The 24049-nt window shown below is 45.9% G+C and overlaps 1 protein-coding gene across 1 annotated transcript in view; it reads right to left on the bottom strand.

Annotated features, from left to right (window-relative positions):
- Nucleotides 1–4655: 4655 nt before the first annotated feature.
- Nucleotides 4656–24049, bottom strand: part of LOC131087292 (opsin-3-like) — a 31082-nt gene continuing 11688 nt past the window's right edge. The window contains exons 3-4 of the mRNA XM_058030797.1: nucleotides 9387–9620; nucleotides 4656–4838 (exon numbers count right to left, since the gene is read on the bottom strand). Coding sequence (XP_057886780.1) covers nucleotides 4656–4838; nucleotides 9387–9620 — 417 coding nt within the window. The remainder of the gene's footprint in view (nucleotides 4839–9386; nucleotides 9621–24049) is intronic.

The following is a 24049-nucleotide window of genomic DNA, read 5'->3' as shown; positions in this document are numbered from 1 at the left end:
TGTAAATATTTCCAGTTCTTGTGATGGAACAGGATGGTGCGCACTGTGACTTTAATAATCTTCTTTTATTTTCAATCTTTCTTTAAATAGATGCAGAAATTCCTTCTCCATTGTTCATCGCTTTGGGCTGTGTAACTGTGTCAGCTGCTGACTGAGAGCCAGGGGAGCAGGAGCCTCTCTGTTCATTCTCCCAGGTCTCCTTTCTAAGGATGTTTTTATTCTTGGATCACAGCAACTTCTGCTGAAGTGTTTGTGGCTGGCACTTGGTGCAATTTTACTACATTTAGATCAGAAGGGTGACACTTGCATGAATCCTCATCACTGGAGTGTAATGGTGTTCACAGGGGTCTGGGGATGAGGGAAGAGATGAGGATCTGACTCCATGTTTCAGAAGGCTTGCTTTATTATTTTATGATATATATTACATTAAAACTATACTAAAAGAATAGAAGAAAGGATTTCATCAGAAGGCTAGCTAACAGTAGAAAAGGAATGATAACAAAGGCTTTGTGGCTTGGCTCTCGGTCCAAGCCATCTGTCTGTGATTGGCCATTAATTAGAAACAACCACATGAGACCAATCCCAGATGCACCTGTTGCATTCCACAGCAGCAGATAACCATTGTTTACATTTTGTTCCTGAGGCCTCCCAGCTTCTCAGGAGGAAAATTCCTAAATAAAGTATTTTTCATAAAAGATGTCTGTGACAGTACTGGTGTCATTCTGGTGTAATTAATTAATCTGTTATTGAACTTGCTCAGCGTTTGATGGGAAACCCAATAAACACAAAAGCACTTTCTGGGTGCTGGATGTCATTCAGTTGTCAGTGGTGTGACTGGTGTTGCTCACTTTTTTGGCCATATTCTCTAGGGATTAGGGGAGAAAAAGCCATCTAGCCCATGTGGAAGGCAAATAAAATCAGTCACTACAGCAACTGCAGTCATTGTTCATCACACTAAGTTTAGTTCCCCTGTGCTATGTAAAAATAACGTGTGTCAGCTTCCTACCTGGCTGGGGCTGTCCTGGCCCCAGAGCTGACAGAAACTCTGCAGGGTAACTCCACAATGAGTGCTGGCTCATTCCTGCTCCCACATGGCAGGAACCCCAAATTTCCTTGGGATTGAGCTCCCTGCAGCTCCAGAGGGTGCTGCTCCTTCTCCTGCAGGACTTGGGCTTGTTCTCTTCTAACCTGGGGCCTTGGCCTTTTACAGCTGAGCTGGTATTTCTGTTCAATTCAAGGCGAGGCACAGGGGCACTGAGAACTGATTTGCTTTAAATGAAGTTTCAGCCTGTGGGCCTGAAGCGCTCTCACAGTGGTGAGAAAGCTCCCATTGCCTGGAGGGACTTTTCCTCATCCCTTCCTGGAACGGGGCCACCACAATCCAGGCAGAAAAGGAAAGAGTGAAAGAGTTCTTGGAAGCTTTTCCTGTGATGGGTACAAGGGGGTCTGTGCCTCTGGGAGGTGACATCTGGTGACATCTCACATCTGATGAGTCCCAAGGGATGTGCAAGGTTCCCTCCTCCCTGAGCGTGGTGCCTGTGCCCTGATCATCCTTTGTTCCTTTTGTGATGCTGGGAAGGGAGAGCTCTGAAGGACACGGAGCTGTTTGAACTGTTTAATGTTCATTTCCTTGCTGCTATCAGTTCTGCTTGACTCTAAACCCAGTTCTTGTGTTTGTATCTGAAAATTCAGCAAAGTCTCCCTTGGGGTGTCCTCTGGGCATTGGGTCTGCATGCAGTGAGATGATTCATTCAAAGCCAAACAGATTTTCCTTATCACAAAAGAAAAGGATGCAAAGTAGTGCAAGGGGTGAATTTCAGTCATTTAGCTCATTTTTCATATATTGAAGGTGCTAAAAAATCAGTAAAGGAAGGTTTGACTGCTTGCTGAGCACCCTGTGATACTGCTGGTTACACAGTGCTTGGTTTTAAAAAAATCCAGGTAAATGGTTATGAAATTATAATCCCTTTTAATGGCAGCAAACCTGCCTGCTGAAATGAAATTACAAGCTGCTCATAAACCTCAGAAAGTAGAGAGCTGTACAGTCATTGAAACAAATGGGAGCTGTACCTTCTTTTCAAGGAGGAGAATTTCGCTGTCACTTTGGAAGTGTAAATTGAAATCTGGGGATTCTGGTGTTGTTCTGCTTGTGCTGGTGTGTGTGTTTGGCCTTTTCTGTGTGTTTTTCATGAAATTGGTGTCACCTGGATGGTGTTATCCAGCAGTTTGGCCAGAGGAGCTGCTGTCCCTGGTGCCAGATGTGGGGATGGGTGAGGGCCGTGGTGCTGAGCTGACCAGGAGAGGAGGCTGGGGAGGTACCACTGGAGAATATTTTTATTTATAGCTACAACATCCTGCATGTTTCCAAGCAGGGCAGGTACAAGCTGCTCTCAGGTGGGGTTTGCAGCAGGTTACGGGGTTAATGCAACAGAAACCAACAATTTGTGCTGAAAACACACATTTGTATCACAAACCATGAATTATTTAAAGTCTCCAAGACACCTACCAACACCAGATTTGTATGCTCTAAGAACAAATCCTTACGTGTACAAAACCCACCAGTCACAGAGCTGCAATACTGCTATTAATGCACAAATTCATACTGGAATTTAACAATCCACCTAGAGACAATATCAAGGGAAAAGATGAACTGGAAAATTCCTGGCATGCTTTCTAATCAGAAAATAACAAACTACTCTTTAAAAATATGTGCTTGGGAATAAATAATTGATTAGTATTGCTTAGCAGTAAGTGCATCTATTGCTTATATTTCATCCACTAATATCACCTCAGTAAAAACCTCAATTCATGGCTTCTGCTTCTGTATTTTAAAACATTTGGTGTTATTTAGGTTATTAGCACAGTTGTGGTTTAGGGATAAAAAAAGAAATAGGTTGTGAAATAATGTGACTACAATGAAGATTTTGTTAATATTGGAAAGAAAAACAAACCCACATCCCTAGAAGAAAAAGACAGCTTTGATCATCTGAAAAATCAAAAAATATCCTTTTGGAACAGGTACCCTGGTAATGATATGCACAGTGTTCACTCCCCGAACCCCTGTGCTGGCTAATTATGGTAATTACAGCACTGTGGTACAAGTTTTTGACAGCTGTGTTGGCAGGGCTGTGGATTTGCTTCTGTGTGAAACTCCTCTGAAAGAAGGCATTCCCATGTAGTTTGGGGCTAGAAAAGTAATTTTCCACAGAATAGTGCCATTTCATGTTTTCCTTCCAATCTGGGATGACAATATTGTCAAATATTTTCAAACATGTCAAAATATTGAGATTGTGCTCAGAGTTGATGAGGGAGAAGGTTGTTCCCTCTTTTTTGTTTATCATTTTTCCTCCAGCTGCCCTTCTGGGGCTTCCCAATGCTTTTCTGTTCGTAGGAGGCACCACTGTCCCTCCCTCCCCAAAAATGCCCAGGAGGAGGATCCTGCAGAAGGATCCCTGGGGGGAAGCAGGGACAGCTCTGGGTGGAAGGAGAATTGTTGTTTCAGCAGAATTGTTTTGTTGGGATCTCTATCTGGTCAAAGTCACCCCGAGAAAAGTTCCAAAGTCTCTTTTCCCAGCGTGGCACTTGAAGAAGGAGTCAGGGCTCTTCATTTCTCGGTCTCAAGGTTGTTTATTGTTCCTTATCTATAAAATTCTTTCTCCTGCCCTGCCCAGGTCCATCCAGCAGGACAGTTCCAGGCACTCTGCCTGCCCCCAGGGCAGTGTTATGTCTTTATACTGAAAACTACGTGTGCAATGTTTACAATTACTTCCCAATACCTATCACCTGTGTTAGACAGTGAGCTTCTACTCTAAACCAATCTGTCAGTGCCACCATCACAGCAGAAGATGGAGGCCAAGAAGAAGAAGAAGGAGAAGGGCTGGGCACACCCAGTTCCCTCCATTTTGCCCCCTGAACCCCCATACCAAAAACCCCAAAATCTACTTTTTCACCCTGTGAAAAAGGGTAACTTCACTATTATTCTACTTAATTTGCCATGGCTTGCAGATCTTCATCCAAGGTTGGTAATCTGCTCCATGGGTCATAATCAAACCCACAGGTGTTTTGGGCTCTGTGCCAGGGTCTGTGAGACCCCTGGCAGGGGTCTTGGCTGCTCAGGACAGACAGAGGGATGTGCTGGCTCCTGACATTGTTTCCCCAGAATTGTTTCCCAGCTCTGTTCCCACTGCTGCCCAGGGCTGCCCTGCACTCTCAGCCTCCCTGGCTCCCCTTGCCCCCATAGGTGCTCCCAGAGCCCCCCCTGCCCACAGGATCCCTCTGCTTTGTTCCTAATGCTCACCAAGTGGCATTTCCAGAGATTCCAGAGACAGGGGCTGTGCATTCAGAGCTGCTCCTTCACTGAGTGCTGGGGGAAGTTATCTTTTGCTGCACTAACTTCGTAAGCTGACAATTAAAAGGTCCCTAAAATACATATTTTCCTAAGCTTCAGCTGCAATTTCTAAAGTTTGAAGCATAACCAATACATGCACTTTACATTTTAGCAGAGCTTTACCCTGTAACTGCATAGTTCATCATTATCTGTTTGTGTTTGTTTGAAAAGCAACATGAGACTTTTTGGAGGAGATAACCCAAGCCAGGGAGAGAGGGACCATCTGCAGGCTGGCCATTCCCTCCCGGAGAGCCTTGTGCCCCTCTCCTCACATGCAGCTTGTTTCTTGGAGCCCTCCCACAGCACCCAGCTCTGGATCTCTCCTTTGGGCTTGGCTGGGCTTTGGCAGAAGCTCTTCAGAACCTGGGGTTTGTTCTTGCTGTTTCAGCCTGGGCAAGGAGCTCTGGGGGGATTTGTTGCACCTCAGGAGCTCCACAAAGCACCTGTGAAACTGGCACACAAAGAGAACAGCAAGTCAGCAGCAGTTTAATTCAGCTCAGGTTTTATAAGCCGGGCTTTATCTCATGATTTGGTGTTCATTAAGTTCCTGGGATAGCTCTGGAACAGCATGGGTGTGACAATATTTTGTATTGGAAGTTGAAATGTTTTCTCAAATAAAATATATCTATTGAATGCAGGGGATGATTGGCATCTGAGTCCATTATTCAGAATGTTGAACAATTGTTTATTAAGCTATACTACATTACATTAATGCTATATTTTAACTATACTAAAGAGATGCTACACTATACAAAAGAGACTAAAGAAAAAACTGTGACTGAGACAGCCTGGACACAGCTTTGAGATGTCACAGACATCTTTTATGGAAAATCCTTTTCTTAGGATTTTTCCTCCTGAGAAGCTGGGAGGCCTCAGGAACAAAATGTAAACAATGATTATCTGCTGCTGTGGAATGCAACAGGTGCATCTGGGATTGGGCTCATGTGGTTGTTTCTAATTAATGGCCAATCACAGTCTGCTGGCTTGGACACAGAGCCCGAGCCACAAACCTTTGTTATCATTCCTTTCTTTTCTATTCTTAGCCAGCCTTCTGATGAAATCCTTTCTTCTATTCTTTTAGTATAGTTTTAATATAATATATATCATAAAATAATAAATCAAGCCTTCTGAAACATGGAGTCAGATCCTCATATCTTCCCCAGTCCAAGAGCCCCTGTGAACACCATCACATTGAGCCAACTGGCCAAGGAAACAAAACAATCCTCAGCAGAATCCAATTGAAAAATCCCTTCAGGTGAACAATCTCCATAACACACTCCACATGTGCAAAAGCAACAGGAGCAGAGAATAGAGATAGGAATTGTTTTCTCTTCTTCTCTCTGTGCTTCTCCAGGAAAATCCTGGGAGGGAGAATTGTGTGTCTCTCTCTCCAGAGACTGTGAATGTCACACATGTCCTTGTGCTCAGCAGAGCAGCACAGAGGGGAGAGAGCCTTGAGCAAAGTTCTGGGACAGGTCACAGGCCTCCAGCAGCTGTGCTGTGTTTTATTGATCACAGATACTACTGAGTTTGTGCAAGGCAGAGAACAGAAGGGACTAAAACTCCTCCTTGTAGGATCTGTCACCTGCTGCAAACCCTGCTGTGCACAGGGATTTTGGGGAGCTGAGAGTCACTCCTGCTGCCTCCATCAGGGTGTGGATACATCCCCTTGCTCAGAGTGGGGAATGGATTGAATTAATTGAGTTACCAATCAAACTGCTGGCTGCTTTGGTTTGGGTCTGACCAGGGAAAAGATGAGATGTTTAAGCTCTCAGGAGGGGCTGGTTCAATACCCATAACTGGAGGGATTTTTTCAGTTGCACAGCAGAACATTCTGTGGATCTGAGAGCAGAGGGAATGTGCAAAGCATGAGGACAAGGAAACTGCCTGTAGCTGAAAAAATGGGGATTTTAGGTGGTGTGGATTGTGTGCATGGCCTCCCCAAGGCTGCAGGGTCAAAGGCTGGTAACTGATCTCTACACTCAAGAGTCCAAAACAACATTACTGGTAATTCTTTGTACAATGCAGCTGCTGGCAACGAGCTCTGACAACTCTTGTTATCAACAGCCAAGTGGAAAATCATGCTGGTTTTTCATCAGCAGCCTTGCTTGCTGGGCAAAGTGGCTTTTTTAAAGTTTTACACAATTTTTGTATCAGCTGAGGTTCCTTTTCAATGAGAAACTGCATTTTGTCAGGACTAAAAACTTACTTTGTAATAATCAGAATTTTTTCATCAGCATTGAAATATTAAGCAGCTTCAAAACTCATGGGCAGTACTGTCTATTTTATATTTTTTCTTTGCCCTCATAGTCAAGCTCACATGGTTCTTCCCAGGTACCTTTCTGCAGCTGTTTAATCCCCAGTGAATTCCTGTTTCACTGGAGAGTCTCCTCAATCTGCTTAACCTTCACCTGGTCCTTGCCTGGATGCATTTCCTGCATGTGAATGTTATTTTATCTGGCCTGTTCTCAGATTTTATCCAGCCTCATTAGAGATTTCTGAGCATTGACCAGAGCATGGGGGAAGCCTGGACACAGAATTGTTTCAGGAATAGCCCAGAATTAGAGGGCAGTGTCACTGTGGGAGCTCTCAAGGCATCTCCTCCAGGTTCCCAGAGCCTCAGGAATGCTGTTGGTGTTGCATGTGGTTTTCTGGGTGACCTGAAACACCACAACAATTCATTAACACCACAACAACAGCTCCTGCTCTCCCGTGCCTGGCACTCCTGGGTGGCTGCAGCATCTTCTGGCCTGAGGTTCTCTCCTGAGTGCAGGCAAACCCAAACTATTGACTTCTCATTCTGCACTGAGTATAGAACCCTGAGGACTGATTGCTGCTGAAATACCAACTGAGCAATGCAAACCAAGTGGAACTGAAGAAAAATTTTAAAAACCCAACCTCAAAACCCCCTCCACAAACAAAATGAAGCGTGTGTGGAGCACCTGGAATAAAAGTTCATGGTGAACTTCAAGAGTCTGGCATGGACAAACCCAGTTTAATTTGTGTCTAACTGCTGTTTGTGTCAGCAAGCTATTCAGTAAAAAGATTAATTTAGAATTGTCTGTCGAAGACTCCTGTGCGCAGTCTGTGTTGTTTTGGAGAGCTCTTTGCACATGAACAAGTTCAGATCAGCCTGGGGGCTCTGAGCTGCCTCTCTGGGGGCGAGCAGGGCTGGGGGTGTTGGCAGTGAGGCAGAATTACCCTTGATGTGCTGGGCTTTCCCTGGCAGGGGATGGCAGCAGCTGCCCAACACTGCAGGGGTTTCATCAGAGACCTTATTCAAAAGCTAAATTGTGGAGGAGAAGGGAAAGAAGGGCTCCTATCCCAGGGAAGGTGTCAGGGAATTCTGCACCCCCTGGGCTGTTTGTGGCACTGAGTGGAGCTGGTGGATGGTGTGGGGATGATGGATGCTGAGGAGATGGTGGATGCTGTCATGGAAACTTTCACTCCCTGGCAATTTCTCATGTCCCAGGAAAAACACCCACAGCTAATTCAAGCCAGACTTAAATCAATCTTTTACCATCATCATTTGTTTCCGAGAGAGAGTGAGCAATTTACTGTCTGTGCTTCCTAACAGCTTCCAAAAACCATTTCAAGTGGACAATTTGCTGGACCCAGGGAAACAAATGATCCACCTGCTGTAATCCCAGCAATGCAGAGATCAGTGCAATGGGCTGGTGGAGCTGGAGCTGCCTGAGGGATTGGAGGAGCTCTGACGCTCTCTGGTTTTCTCTGTAGATCTCTGCTCATCCTCACTTTTATTGTCAGTCCCTGTGCCAGGGGCCAGCCCAGCTCCTCTGGCACTGCAGATCCTCACCAGCTCCTGGAGGGGAGAGCAGGACAAAGAGTGGCTGAAGGATTTCAGGCGGGTTAAAAGAGTAAATCAGGAGTAAATCAGAGAGCTGGGGTTGTGAGGAGGAGGAGTTGCTGCGGGCAATGTGCTGGGCTGGGTGTGGGGCAGCAAGGGCTCACATCCTCACAACGCTTCACACATCTGAGACACCTCAGACAATGCCTGGTGCTTCCACTCTTGCCAGAACATGGATTTCTTCTCTTTTTGGTGAATTGGGCAATGGAAAGGAAGGACCAAAAAATCATTTGCTATTTGCACATGTGGGGAGCTGCTTGTCCAACTGCCAAAAATGCAGATTTGTTGAATAGATTTGCTCCTTGGAGCTGTTTTTCAGAGCTTCCCTCTCATGGATCTGGGTGATGTCACTGATGCTCTCTTTATCTCCTGTGGTTATTAATTGTTGTGTTGTTGTGGGTCCCAGGATGAAGTGAGAGATGAGAATTGACTCCAAGTTCTTAGAAGGCTGATATATTATATTACTTTACATTACATTACAATATTATATTATATTATGTTATGTTATATTATATTATATTATATTATATTATATTATATTATATTATATTATATTATATTATATTATATTATATTATATTATATTATATTATATTATATTATATTATATTATATTATATTATATATATACTAAAACTATATAAAAACTATATACTAAAACTATACTAAACAAAGAGAGAGGAGACATCAGAAGGCTAGAAAGGAATGAATAATAAAAACCCCTGACTGACCAGTCTGACACAGCTGGACTGTGATTGGTAATTAATTAAAAGCAATTCACATGGAACCAATCAAAGATGCACCTGTTGGTGAGCAACTTCCATAACACATCCCAAGCAATCAGATAATTATTGTTTACATTTCTTTTCTGAGGATTTTCAGCTTCTCGGGAGAAAAATCCTGGCAAAGGGATTTTTTATAAAATATGACAGTGCCAATCTCCCCTCGCTATTTTGTCCCTCCTTGCACAGATGGAATCTGGAGGGAAGGGAAGGGAAGGGAAGGGAAGGGAAGGGAAGGGAAGGGAAGGGAAGGGAAGGGAAGGGAAGGGAAGGGAAGGGAAGGGAAGGGAAGGGAAGGGAAGGGAAGGGAAGGGAAGGGAAGGGAAGGGAAGGGAGGCATTTCACTGACCTGTTTGTTCAGAAAGACGTAGATGATGGGGTTGTAGACAGTGCTGCTCTTGGCAAGGATGGCTGGGACGATGCTGGCTGCAGGGCTGACGAGGCCAGGCTGCCCGAAGGTGGCCAGCAGTGCCACAGCCGCGTAGGGCAGCCAGCAGAGGAGGAAGCACAGCACCATCACCATCACCATGAGCAGGAGGCGCTGCTGGCGGCCCCGGCCCGGCCCCCGGGGCAGGCTGCTCACCTGGGGACAGAGCACGGCCACAGGGAGGGTGCTGCTGCGCCCATTGGGTACTGCACAAACTGGGCAGCACTGCTGGGGAACCTTCCTGGAGCTTTACTGCAGCATCAGCCTCGGGACATGGCTGAGGCAGGGGTAGGATGGCAAAGCTCAGGTACAGCCAGCAGCAGCCAAAGGTGGCTTTGATACAGAGCATCTCAAAAGCTTTCTGGCCAATGGCACGTTGCTAAAGCTTACAGACAGCTCTTCTAGCTAATTACTAAAAGCACATGTAGCTTCACACAATGTTTGCTTGTCTTCTTTCTATTAACAATACACAATACAACATTATTAAGCTTAAAACCTTCTACCATCTTGCTAAGCACATTTTCCTGCAGTCTTAAGGTATATCTTAGCAAAGCCTAAGACCCAAGCTACTGTTTTATATCCTTGCTTGCTGTACCATTGCAACTTTTTCTACCTCCAGACTTTGCAGCTACAGCTGATTCTAAGTTCCTCTGCTGTTTCTAAGGTTTTCTTTCCTTTTTTTTTCTGAAAATCTTCTTACCTTTACTATTTCCCACACCTGGGGGCTCCTGGGGTGGCTGCACTAAGGGCAGGGCTGGGGTGGTGAGTGCTGAGTGTGTCCCTGACAGCTGGGCTGTGATGCCTTTTGGGGCTATCTGAAAACCAGAGGCCAGACAGAATTAAGGCAATAAAAAGCAGTTCTGTTTATGGAAGGGCCTTCAGGTACATTTAGGGCAGACAAAGCCCCCCAGGGGCTACACCCAAAATGGACCATGGCTCACAGGTTTGTACAATTTTATAAATTTGGGCCATTTGCATATTGGGGGTTCATCTTCCAATTCCAGCTTCAGGTAATGAAGCCATGTACCCCAAGTTTGCTCCCCCCAACTCACTTTTATTTTACATCTTTCAGGGCCTGAGGCAGTGAGGTGTCCTTGATTGCCAGGCCTGGAGAGGAATTGTTGTGTCTGCCCAAAATGGGAAAGCAGCAGCTCACACTGTGTGTGGAGTTTAGAATCACAGAATCACAGATTAACAGAATCACAGAATAATGAGGTTGGAAGAGACCTCTAAGATCATCCAGTCCAACCTATGCCCTAACACCTCAACCAGACTATAGCACCAGAACAATGTCCAGCCTTTTTTTAAACGCATCCAGAGATGGTGATTCCACCACCTCCCTGGGAAGAGCATAAAGAGTTATATACTAAAGAACTGCAGGATTACAAATACATGAAAAATATACAAGCTGAAATCCCAAGGCATCAGCAGGACCAGCACAAGTGCTCTGCATCTACAACAGCCCCCTCCAGCTCCCTGCAAACCCCAGATTTTAGCAGGAATGCCCTGGGCAGGAGGCAAGGAGGGGAATGAGCCTGGTGTGAGCAGAGGCAGCAGCTCCCAGAGCCCCAGAGCCCGTGCCCAGTCCTGCAGGAGATCCCCAGCAGGATGGATGTGCCTGTACCCACAGCACTGAGGGGGGCTGAGGGAATCCCTTCCCTGGATCCCTGGCAAAAGGCATCACCTGAATTAAAGTGATTTACAGCAGGCTCCTCCTCTGGGCTCGGGGCTCACAAACCTGAGAGTAAATCCCACTGCATGAAACTGTGCTGGCCTGCTTTGCTGTTGTCTGTGTGCTTGGAAAACCAGACTTTTCAGTGGCTGCTGTGTCATGCCTGCACTCAGAAGTGCTGCAGTAAGCACAAGGAACTCATTATTACAAGCAGTTTTATGGGGAGTCCCTCAGGATGTATTTGAGTGTTGGAAGTCACCTTGAGACTAATTAAAAAGCCTAACCAAAACTGTTCAAAAAGTAGAACATATCTGTAATTGCCTGCTGAGGGAACTCAAATATCAAGTACTTTATAAATATCTTGTTAATGTGCAAATGAAATCTTTTATGACACTTGTCTGTAATTTAAAAGGAAAAAAAGTGGCATTTGCTACTAGGCAAATAAAGTTGTTAATCAAAATATTTCCATTAGCAAGAAGTGAGTATTTCACTCAGAGCCACCCACAGGCATCAGTAGCTCAGATTTATTCACAGCCATCTCAGACAAATCTCACATTTATCTTCTTCCATTGTATCTCGTGGAGCTGATAAGAATTTTGCACTCCACATTTCTTGTGGATTTCTTGAGAGTCTGCCATGCCTTGGTATAAAACTTCACCCAGGCTGTGTGATGAAGTCCAGACAGCTGGACTGGTGTGGGAGCAGGGCTGGAGACCAGAGAGGGGCTGAATTTCCATATTGTGTGCTTGGTTTGGTTTGTGAGGGTCCTGAGGAGAGGCACTGGAAGGCATCAGCACCAGCTGCCAGGGCTCTGCATCCCCACACCAATCCCATCTCTGCATCCCCACACAAATTCCAGCCCTGCATCCCCACACAAATCCCAGTTCTCCATCTCCACACCAATCCCAGCCCTGCATCCACCACAAATCCCAGCTCTGCATCCCCACACCAATCCCATCTCTGCGTCCCCACACAAATTCCAGCCCTGCATCCCCACACAAATCCCAGTTCTCCATCTCCACACCAATCCCAGCCCTGCATCCACCACAAATCCCAGCTCTGCAATCCCAGCTCTCCATCCCCACACCAATCCCAGCTCTCCATCCCCACACAAATCCCAGCTCTCTATCCCCACACAAATTCCAGCCCTGCATCCCCACACAAATCCCAGCTCTCCATCCCCACACAAATCCCAGCTCTCCATCCCCACACCAATCCCAGCTCTGCATCCCCACACAAATCCCATCTCTGCATCCCCACACCAATCCCATCTCTCCATCCCCACACCAATCCCAGCTCTCCATCCCCACACAAATCCCAGCCCTGCATCCCCACACAAATCCCAGCTCTGCAATCCCAGCTCTGCAATCCCAGCCCTGCATCCCCACACCAATCCCAGCTCTCCATCCCCACACAAATCCCAGCTCTCCATCCCCACATCAATCCCAGCTCCTCTGAGCCCCCCTGAGCCCTCCTGTCCCCCCCATGCCAGGAACACCTGAGGAGGAGGTGGGTGAGGCCTTGCCTGCGGAGCACCTCAAGGAAAGCCAAAAGCTCTCTTTGGTTCTATTGATTTCCATCAATTCTAGAAAAGGAAACTCAACCACCTCTTCCTTCAAATAAGGCCAGAGAGGACAAATGTTTTACTGGTGTGTTCTAGCTGGACAGCAGTTTCGTGTTGGGACTCAGGTGTTTATTATCTCTTATCAGTAAAACAGTCTCACTGCTGTGAGTTCTGCAGCTTTGCATTAGAAGGCACAAAATGCCCAACAATCTCTTGGTACAAGGTCTCCTAAGACTAAACTATCCAGTTAAGAACTGACACCTGGATTATTTTCCCTTTTAACCCAATAACTGATCCCACAGTGCAGACTTTCCTGTCAATTACAAAATGCCACCCAAACCCATGGAGAAGGAGGAAGAAGAAGCTGAAGAAGAAACCCAGGACAGCACCCTGTGCCCTCCATCTTGCTGCCACCCACAGCACACTAAAAACCCCAAACCCTCAATTTCTCACCCAGTGACACACCTGCACTGCTCTCTGTAATCTATTGCACACTTTTGTCTATCTTGAAGTGTGGGAAACTTTCTCCATGGATGAGGGTCAGGGTCAGTGCTGCCCTGGGGGTCAGGGCACCCCAGAGCATGCAGAGAAATATTCCCAGTGCCCTGGGTTTCCATGAGAAATTTTGAATATCCTGTCACTTCTGTAACTCTCCTTGAAGCAATTTTGCTTTTGGCTACAAGGCTCCCCTGGTCAGCCAAGGAAACCTGAGATATTAATATTTGGCACACATGCAGAAAATTTCTTCAAAACCAAATCAAACCCATCAACTTTGAAATGTTGCTGCCCCCTGTAAGCAGATGGAGACTTGGCTTCACCCTGTGGCTGTGGGCTGTGCCTGGCACCAGATCACCCTCTGGAGGTGGGCAAAGCAAAGAGCTCTGCTAAAGTGATGCTGCTGAATGGTGCTGTGGGCTTTTAGCTTAATTTTGTCGTAATTATTATCACTGCATTAATTAAAGGGATGGGACTATTTTGGGGCTATGATTTACTGCTCAGATAACCATCAGTCTCAGAGGCTGTGAGATTTTAGAGGAGCAAGCAGCCAGCCATAGCTCAAAGCAGTCACAAGGCAATATAAACCTTCTGATCCAATGGACAGTTGCCACAGGATCAATTTTGCTTTTCTTACCTTTTACCTTTACTCACTTCTACTGTACTGTGGATACTTTTACCCCATGGTGTCACATGCACACAAATGCTTCTATCACAACCTCTGAACTCTCAGTTTATTCCATACAGCCCCATCCTTACATTATGAACCCTTCACATTTTATCAATCCAATTTTTTACTTACTTAAGGCACATTCTTCCTTACAATAGAAACATAAGTTTATGATTTTTCTGCTTAATGTCTGTGTATTGTATTTTTACATCAATCCAGGCTTCTCCCAAGGCTGCAGACCAAACCCTCCTCTGTGTGTGGAAGTTTCTGCCTTTCCATTTCCCACAGTCTCAATAACTTCCAGGAGAGCCAAGAGCACAGGTCTGGCCCATGGAGGGTGGAATTCAGCCCAGGCTGCTCCTGTCTCAGCAGCAGCAGGAGTTCAGCACAGGGGAACCCTGGCTGTGCATTGTCCTCTGCTTCTGGCTTGACCAAAAATCTCAACTTCAATCTGCTCTGCAAGAAATGTGTTTTTAAAATCTCACTGTTTCTGTAGGGTTTGGTAGAGAAAACAGCTGTGAAAAACGTGCTTTAACTGCCTTCGTATTTTCTTCAGTGGAAATTGAGTCTCTCTTTCTTCTAAAATTATCTTTTCAGTTTCCTAAAATTCATTTTGCCTCTATATCACAGCTTCAGTGTTGAATGTGTGTCCCAGTGTGAGCTGCCCAAGGTGGATCCATTGAGGAGATCCTTTTAATAAATCCCTACTTTATTCTTTAGCTCCATCCATCCTCTGTTCCAGGCCAGCCTTTTCAAGGCATTCCTGGGAGCTCTGCCAGGTCAGGCAGGACTTGGGATGATTCCTGATCTTGGGTTTCTTCCCAGGTTCCCCAGTTCCTGCCAGGGCAGGATGAACTCTGCTGCTTCAGGGATGGTGTTGAGGAGCCCAGGAGAAATTCTGCATTCCACTTTGCTTATTTTAGCAAAGAGAAGGGAAAGATTTTGGGATAGGAAGGGAGAAATCCATGTTAGCAGGACTGGGGAGCTGCAAGCCCTGGCCCCACCTTGCTCTTACAGTTTTTTTCCTTTTGCTTCCCACGGCTGTTGGTTTTTTACTGGCTGAGTTTCTTTGTGTTTTCTCCTGCAGAGAAGCACCTCAAGGTGGTGATTCAGCCTGCAGAAGTGATTAATTTGCCCTTTAAAAAATCTCACTGACCATAATTGGGATTGTACACAGTCATCCTCCCAGTGCAGGAGCAGAAAGGCTCACCAATGGTGTTTGTGTGGGGTGGCACAGACAGGAGCTGTGGGTGAGGGAATAATGCAGCAAACAATGAGCACAGGTTTAAACAGAGGTCACTGTGGACACAGCACATCCCTGGCTGGGGCTGCTGACTCTGTGCAGGAAGAACACAGTCAGCACTTCACCAGGAAAGCAAAATCCGTGGTTTCAGCACTGGGGGTGGAAATTGCTCAGCCACATCCAGGCTTGGAGGGCACAGCTGAGGCACCTGGGGGGCTCAGGCACAAAATCCCCTGTGAGGAACTCCTGGATCCACAGGGTTACCTGAGAACCTCAGCTGAGGGCCTGACTGTGCTCTGTGCCTTTCTGTGAAAGCACCACACTCTATAGAGCCTGGAGAATTGATGCAGCACTCGTGGGACTGAGAGGATGAGAAATGTCAGAATAAGGAGATAAAGGGGAAAAAAACCTCAACCAAAGTTTGCATGTGCTGGCCTGAAGGTGCCTGATATTGGGGTCTCCTTGAGCCAGGTCTGATAAGCTCTTGGAGATCTATGTGACTGTGGTCGCAGGGGTCTGAGGATGAGGGAAGAGAGGAGGATCTGACTCCATGTTTCAGAAGGCTTGAATTATTATTTTATGATATATATTACATTAAAACTATACTAAAAGAATAGAATAAAAAGTTCTCATCAGAAGGCTGGCTAAGAACAGAAAAGAATGAATAAACAAAGGTTTGTGGCTCGGACAGAGAGAGAGCCAGCTGACTGTGATTGGCCATTAATTCCAAACATCCACGTGAGACCAATCCCAGATGCACCTGTTGCATTCCACAGCAGCAGATAACCATTGTTTACATTTTGTTCCTGAGGCCTTTCAGCTTCTCAGAAGGAAAAATCCTAAGGAAAGGATTTTTAATGAAAAGATGTCTGCGACAGATCTATAGCACACCTGAGGCACCTCAGCCACCTCAGATGGCATAAAATCAGCAGGATGGCTTCTGTGGTAGTGTTGGAAACAACAAAAGTTTTATTAAAAGACTAAATAACAAACTCTTTACAGAGAAAAACCAATCCAGGTGCAAGAGCCCCTCCTGCTCCTGGTAAAACACCTCACAAAAGTGATTATTTCATTTTGTTATCTTCTTTTTCTAGTAAATTGCTCAGGTGGGACTTTTTGGCTCCTGTCCGATTGGCTATCCTTAAGTTTGAGGTGAAGTCCCCAGGGTCCTAAGAGATGTCTTTTTACCTAATTGAGGAGAGAAACTTCTGGGCTTTTTTCCTTTTTCGGAGACAAAGGATAATTTTGTCACTCCATGAACATGAGGCACATTGCTACAGGTGCCAGCTGAGCCCTGTGGGCAAAGCAGGGACAGAAGGGGCAGCACAGGCAGCCCGGAGCATCTCAGGCATCACTGCCTGCTCAAAGGCAGCCCAAGAGCTCTGAAACCAGACACAGAGAGCTCCTGGCTGGGGCTGTTTGAGCATGGACTGAGGAACCAGGCTGTAACCCAGTGGAGATGGGATTAAACTGCACAGCCTGGGCATTGCAGGTCAGCCTGGTTCCTTCTGAGGAGGATGTGAGAGCTCCTGGTGCCCCTGTCCATCAGGGGCTTCTAATAATTGATAACTGTAGGGAGCTGAATTGGATGCCTCCGCTATTTGGGGCTGGGATTAGAAGATCTTCAAGGTCCCTTCAAACCCAACACAACCCATTCAATGATTATTGAGAATTTCCTTGAAGTCCCTTCAAATCCAACGCAACCCATTCAATGATTATTGAGAATTTCCTTGAAGTCCCTTCAAATCCAACGCAATCCATTCAATGATTATTGAGAATTTCCTTGAAGTCCCTTCAAATCCAATGCAACCCATTCAATGATTATTGAGAATTTCCTTGAAGTTCTGGTTTAACAGCGCTGGTTTAACAATATTTTGTTATCCGTGACAATATTAATTATTAAAATACTAATTAGCATTTTAACTAATTAAACTAAGACTTTAATTAGTTAAAATACTTATTTTAACTAATTAAAAACGAAAAAAAAGTTTTGCTTGGAGAAGAAATAAAGGGCTGGCACTCCCATGAAGAAATGTTGCAAGAACGAGGGTTTTTTTGTTTTGGTGGGGTTTTTTTGGTTTGTTTTGGTTTTGGGTTTTTTTGTTTGTTTGTTTTATTTTGTTTTATTTTATTTTATTTTATTTTATTTTATTTTATTTTATATAAAAATATTTTATTTTATTTTATTTTAAATAAAAATATTTTATTTTATTTTATTTTATTTTATTTTATTTTATTTTATTTTATTTTATATAAAAATATTTTCTTTTATTTTATTTTAAATAAAAATATTTTATTTTATTTTATTTTATTTTATTTTATTTTATTTTATTTTATTTTATTTTATTTTATATAAAAATATTTTATTTTATTTTATTTTGTAATATTTCTAAGGAAGCTTTTCTTCTATCCCTGCTAACATTCAAACCTTTGAATTATATTAAAACCTCTAAGTACAGTGATAAAAAAGCTAGAAACTCCTTATCTGCACTCACAGTGGAGCACTGCCTTTCTCACAGCCCCATCACTCACTGCCTTGTCATGAGGATGAGAGTGGGGAGAGCAAGTGCCAGCTCTGTTCCCTGCCTGTTTTAATGCTGTGTGTGAGAGGGGAGCTCTGCTCCTGACATGTGGGAATCCATAAAATCAGAGGTTTTGGGAAAGCTGCAAAAGGCAGAGAGACAGCAGAACTGTGATTGGAGGTCAGCAGCAACCATGAGATTGGTCAGCAGAAAAATTATTTAAACTGTAGAAAAGCAAGGACAAATAGAACAATGGTGTGTGGATTAACGCATGTCTGAATACCTCTCTAAGATACAGAAAGTTTATCTAGCAAGATATTAGGGAGTTCTAAGCTTAATAATGGAGCTCTGAGCATTGTGTTTTAAGGCTTACAAGCAGGTATTGTATTTGAAATAAGCAAGCATTGTTTAACCAAAGGTACCTGTGCTTATAGTGGTTGGATGGAACTCCTGTCAATATGCTTTTGCTTTGTGTGATTGGGCAAAAAACTTATAAAGTAAGTTGTAACATTAAGTTCTTTATCTGCTGCCTGGGATGTGAGCTGCTGGCATCTTCCCATTGCCATAACCATGGAATGAGGCTGATGCTGGAAAATCAAACAGCTCGAGGCACGTTCCCAGCAGTCCTGTCCTGTTTGTGATTTGTACACAGACCCCAGCCAGCGTCACTGACAGACCTGGGGCTGTACCCAAAACAGAGATGGAACAGCCCTGAGCCAGCAGAGCAGCCTGCAGGACAGCACGGATGGGGACCCAAAGTGACACGAGGCCAAAAGCAGCTGCACTGCTGGTTTGTCACTGGGAGCTTCTGCTCCCAGATCCCCAGAGTGCTGCACTCCTGCACTGGGTCTGGTAAACTGAAATATCATCGGGCTAAGCTTCGTCACTGATGGCAAAACCCAAATTCCTCTGTCTGAGTGAAAGAGAAACCTTTTGGGGTGTCCTTCGTGTAACACCAGCCAAGCCCTGTCCCTCCTGGCTGGAAAGGCCCAGGCCTTTCCTGTAGGAAAGGGGACAGTTAGAAGCCCCTCTGATTTATCTTTATATATAAATATTTCTGCATATATATAAATAAATAAATAAATAAATAAATAAATAAATAAATAAAATTTTATAAATAATATATATTTTATAATTTCTATAATTTTATGTATTACAAAACATATAATTTATAATATATTTAAATATTTTGGGGGAAATAGGGGAATGTGAGGTGAAAGATGTGGAATGGAAAGGGTTTATCATTCCTCTGAGAGTCACAGAAGATGCAGCAGCTTTTCCTGCAGGGGCAGAGGAGCTCCCTGCGCTGCCCTGCCCTGGCTGGAGCTGGGGGGCTCTGCCAGCCCCAGCTGCTCCCCCAGCAAAGCTGAGCTGGCAGGAGATGGAGATGGAAACTGATTGAAAGCAGTGGCTGTTAGTGTCAAGGGCAACCCCCCACAATTACTGTCAGGGCTGAAATCCTTGCTCAGAAAGAGAAGCAAGGCTGTCTGTGGGCTGTGCAGAGCCTTCCTTCCAACCACAACCACAGCATTCCTGACTCTGGGCTCCTCACCTGGCACTAAAGGGATTTTAATGGATAATGGAACACCTTATGCACAGGAAGGAATAAAACATCTGTAAGAAATTCCTTTTGCCTCCAGCTGCTGAATATTTTCAACCAGAGTTCCATCCTCCTTTTGCAGAAGAGGTGTTGGGCTGGGGGAGCTGAGCCTGGAGTTTGGCTGCACTCAGGAAGTCACTCTCCTTTCCCTTTTGCTCTCCTTTCCCTTTTGCTCTCCTTTCCATTTTACTCTCCTTTCCCTTTTGCTCTCCTTTCCCTTTTGCTTTGCTTCCCCTTTTGCTCTGCTCTCCCTCTTGCTCTGCTCTCCCTGCTGGAGGTGTCTGGTCACCCTGCCCTGTGGCCAAGCAGAGATTGCAGCAGGTGTCTGTGTGTTGGGAAGGATGAAAGTTTGACGAGGAAGTCTCACAGATATGTGTGCTTGGAGAAAGACTTTTAAATGTGGAGTCTGATGAAGGAATAGAGATGGAAGCAAGTTTTGATATGGAAGAAAAGAATTGCTGAGTCAGTCTCACTGGATAACCAAGGAGGCAAAGGGTGTGTGAGTTAGAAGGGGTTTTATGGCTTAGAGCAAAGGATAAACCCACCCCAAACAAGAAGATGTTTTTACCAAGCAGGAAGATGGCACAGGCAAACAAACAAGCCTGCTGATGTGGCAAGTAGAAAAAAGGTCTCAGAATTTTCCACTGCAAGAAAACTGAAAAAGCAACTTCTAGCTTAAACTGTAATGTACTAAATGTTAGTGATTGGAGAACAGTAAGATGAATATGGTAATTACAGTAGTTATGACAGGCTATAGATAATAGTTAAGGTATAGATTGGTTCTACTGTGTTAAGATGCTCTGCAAAGAAAAGTATCTAATGCATTATAACCAAAAGAAAAGTATATAATGCATTTGTAACCAAAACCAAAGGGTCTCCAGGCCTGCCTGCAGCTGGAGCTGACAGCTGTGGGCACAGCTCTGTCACCCACAACCCTGGGCTGCTGTAACATCTTGGATCTAATAAACTGCATTTTGAAGTGCCCCTGGAGTCCCACATCCCTCATTTAGGCTCTTGCATGTGTGACCTGCACAGCTGAGAGGTGCCCCCCTCTCTTCAGAGGGCTGTGGAAAGGCAGAGCAATCCTCAGCCACATCAGGACATTTGTATCACCCAGGCTTGACAAGTCCACATAAATTACTGCTTTTTCCAGTCACACATTTCTTTCCCCCTGCCTTTTTCCTGTGCTGTTTTATCTTTGTCTCCCTCAGTTACCGAGGCACAGTTTGGGTTGCCCTGAGCATTTCCCTGCTTTTGGAAAGCTGTGGAGAACTCCACCTCACTTGGCTGTGCTGTGAAGGGGAACCAGATGACAAATGTGACCATTCCTGGTGTACAAAACATGCTCCAAATGCCACTGATGCTTCTGCCTCAGCTTCAAACCTAAATACAGGATCTGTTCATGTGCCTTAGTGCACCAGAACACCCCAAGTTTGCCTGCTCATACAAAGAGGGCACCCCCAGTCTGGTGGCTCCAAACAAAACCTCTGACCCTGGGCTGTGCTCCTGGTGCTGCCCAGCACCAAGAGCTGTGGGAGGATTTGCCTCTGAAAATCATCTTTTCTTTTCCTGGAAGTGAAGGCTGTGGAAAATCTCCCATGGTAAGTGAGTTAATGAGATTGGTGCTGTGGAAATTTGGCCAAAAGCTCTTAAAGCTGGCTCTGAGAAAGGCAGGTGGTCTCAGGCTGGCAGGGGATCACGGAGCCCATGCAGGGACCAGCCACTCCTGATGGCTCTCTGCTGTGCCAGAGCTCTGCCAAAGCTGCTGGGGACGTGAGGAGAGAGAGAAGAAATCAATTTCCATCTGCTGGGCTGATGCCTTTCACCTCTGCAGCAGTAATTTTTCTCAATTTTGAGAGGGCTTGGGAAGTGCTGGAGGAGTCATTGAGTGCCCTGTGGGCTGCAAGGGAGGAGCTCTCTGGCTCAGGTACCCTTCAAAGTGCTCACAGCATCCTCTCACACCCACCTCTGTCCTCTGAAGTGTGCACCTCATGATATAAGATCAAAATTTAAATTTCAATTCAGTCTCTCAGTTGCTGTTATAGACATGGAGGGTTGTAAGGAGAGGTCTTGTAGTCACAAAAAGGGGTTAATGTTTAATTTCAAATGCCAGAATATTAGAATAATTCATCCTGGTTGTTGTTTTCAAAGTCTGGAGCACCAAGTGTGGGCACCAAGCAGCACTGCTGGGTTCCAGGTGTGGCCTCATTCTTCCCAGTCCCTGTGTCTGAGGCTGGAAAATGCAAGATGTGGCTGGGGTGTGTATTCCATCACCACCTGTCAGAGCTGGGGCAGTTCTCTGCTGTCCCTGGGGCAGTTTTTCCTTTCTCTCTGCCCCAGCCAACCCTCCCTGCAGGAGATCTCTGCTGTCCATGGCCACTGAGTGTCCCTGCAGGGCTGATCCAATCCCAGCATCCCATGGGGAGATGCTCCGCCCAGGGGAGGAGCCAAGCATTCCTGCCTGGATCCAATCTGAGCCTGGCACAGCACAGCAGCCTTTGCCCCCTGCACTGCCAGAGGAGCAGCTTTCTGCTGCCCTGCATGGCCAGAGGGAGCCCAGGCCCATCTGCAGCAGCCCTGGAGCTGCAGAGGAAAACTCCCCCCTTGTGCAGGATCCCTGCTGCAGCAGAGCCACAGCTGGCACTGCAGGAGGGCTGAGCCCCCCTGGGATGGGGCTGGGACACCGCCCTGGCACACAGGGGGCAGGGACTGCTCTCACTCTGGCAGGGTTGGTTTGCATCACTGCATTTTTATTTTATTTTTATTTTCTTCCCTCATAAAGAACTGTTATTCCTGCTCCCGTATCTTTGCCTGAGAGCCCCTTAATTTCAAAATTATAACAATTCAGAGGCAGGGGGTTTACATTTTCCATTTCAGGGCAGCCTCTTGCTTGTTGCAGATTGCAATGCAAGTTGTTTTCCATTACCATCTGTATGGCAGATTACCTTTGTCAAGTGGGCAGTTTGCCTTATCTCTCTCTTAGAGTGACCACATTCACACCTCCCTCAGGAGGGGACATTGCTGATAACAGCTATTGAATGTCCCTGCATGGCTGATAAGAACTACAGCATCCCATTGGGAGATGTGAGCCCAGAGGGAGGAGCCAAGCATTGCTGCCCAGATATAATCCAGAGGTTTGAGACACCAGCACGGCTTCTCCACTGGATTCCCAGAGGAACAGCAGCTGCCTCTCCTTCCACTGGATCTCCAGAGGAAGAATCCATCCTTCTCTACAGGATCCCTGCTCCAACAGAACCACCCCTGACACTGCAGGAGGGCTGAGCCACAATTCCAATGGGACTGCCACCAACACCCTGACCCACAGGGTGTCAGGTTGGGTTCTGACTCTGGCAGTGCTGTTCTAGTGTACTGCATTGTTTATTTTATCCTTTTACTTTTTTCCTTTCCCTATTAAAGAACTGTTATTTCCTGCTCCCATATTTTTGTTTGAGAGCCCCTTAATTTAAAGCTTACAGCACTTCAGAGGGGTGGGAAGGGTTTACATTCTCCATTATAGGGGAGGCTCCTGCCTTCCTTAGCAGATTCCTGTCCAAATCCAGGCACCCTGAGCTCCCTCTAACACAGCCAGGGAGCTTCCAGGCTGGGGGCTCCCTGTGCAGGGATGTCCTCTGGGGTTCTGGATCTGCACAGCCCATCTGTCAGGGAGAATGGCTGCTATAACATCTCAGCACCACTGATGCTCTCACTGGTCTGGTTCCCCTCCTCCTGCACCTTGCACTGATCCTTTAATTAGTAATGACTGGTGGAGTCCGTTCCTCTCACTGAGGATGGAGCTGTTCTCAGTTGTTGTTGTCTGGGACACACAGCAGAGCACCAGGGAGAGCCAGGGCAGTGGAGCTCAGCCTGCAGGGCAGGGCTGCTCCTGCTGTCCCTGCAGGCTCTGCCTCCCTCACTGCCTGTGCTTGGACACTTTCAAGGTTTGGAAGCACCTGAGGGAAAATATTGGTGCTACAGGAAGAAAAAAATACCACAGCTGGCTTGTTTTCAATCAGAAAAACCCTCAGTGTGCTCATAGGTGGGTGGGTGCTGTTGGAAGGTCATTCTGTGGCACACCCAGCAGAGGTTATCTCCCCTGCAGCTCTCTGGACAGGCAGAGCCCCTCTGAGCAAATCCCCCCAGGGAATCCCAGTATCCCAAAGGAGGGAAGTGCTGCTCTGTTGTTCCAGAACAGCACTGGACTCTGGCCCTCCTTGCACCTGTGCTTTGTATCCACCTGATGCCTTGGGATTTTAGGATTTGTATATATTCCATGTTCTTGGAACATGGAATAAGAGCTGAGTTCTTATCAGAGGTTTGATCTCCAGGGGCTGAAGGACAATACTGGGGAGCTGTGGGCTGGGTGCTGCTTCCAGGTGCTGGAGGCATCTCTGATTTTGTTTCCTTGGCACAGCACAGCTGTTCCAGGGGTGAGCGCTGCCCAGCAGCCTCCAGGGAACTCCACAAGCCCTGGAGCAGCATCAGGCTCTTGGGAAGCACAGGCTTTTCCATGCCCTGCCCAGTGTGTGGGCACAGATACTCAGCTGGTCCCTGGTGCTGCTGATGCCTTAGAACTTTAGCTTTTGTGTTTTTTCATGTATTTGTAATCCTGCAATTCTTTAGTGTAACTCTAAACTCCACACACAGTGTGAGCTGCTGCTTTCCCATTTTGGGCAGACACTACAATTCCTCTCCAGTCAAGGACACCTCACTGCCTCAGGCCCTGAGAGATGTAAAATAAAAGTGAGTTGGGGGGAGCAGACTTGGGGTACATGGCTTCATTACCTGAAGCTGTACTTGGAAGATGAACCCCCAATATGCA

This window comes from Melospiza georgiana, chromosome 10 (assembly GCF_028018845.1).
Source record: "Melospiza georgiana isolate bMelGeo1 chromosome 10, bMelGeo1.pri, whole genome shotgun sequence".
In the NCBI taxonomy this organism is placed as follows: Eukaryota; Metazoa; Chordata; class Aves; order Passeriformes; family Passerellidae; genus Melospiza; species Melospiza georgiana.
Note: the sequence above shows the minus strand (reverse complement) of the source record. Positions and strands in the feature narration are given on the sequence as shown.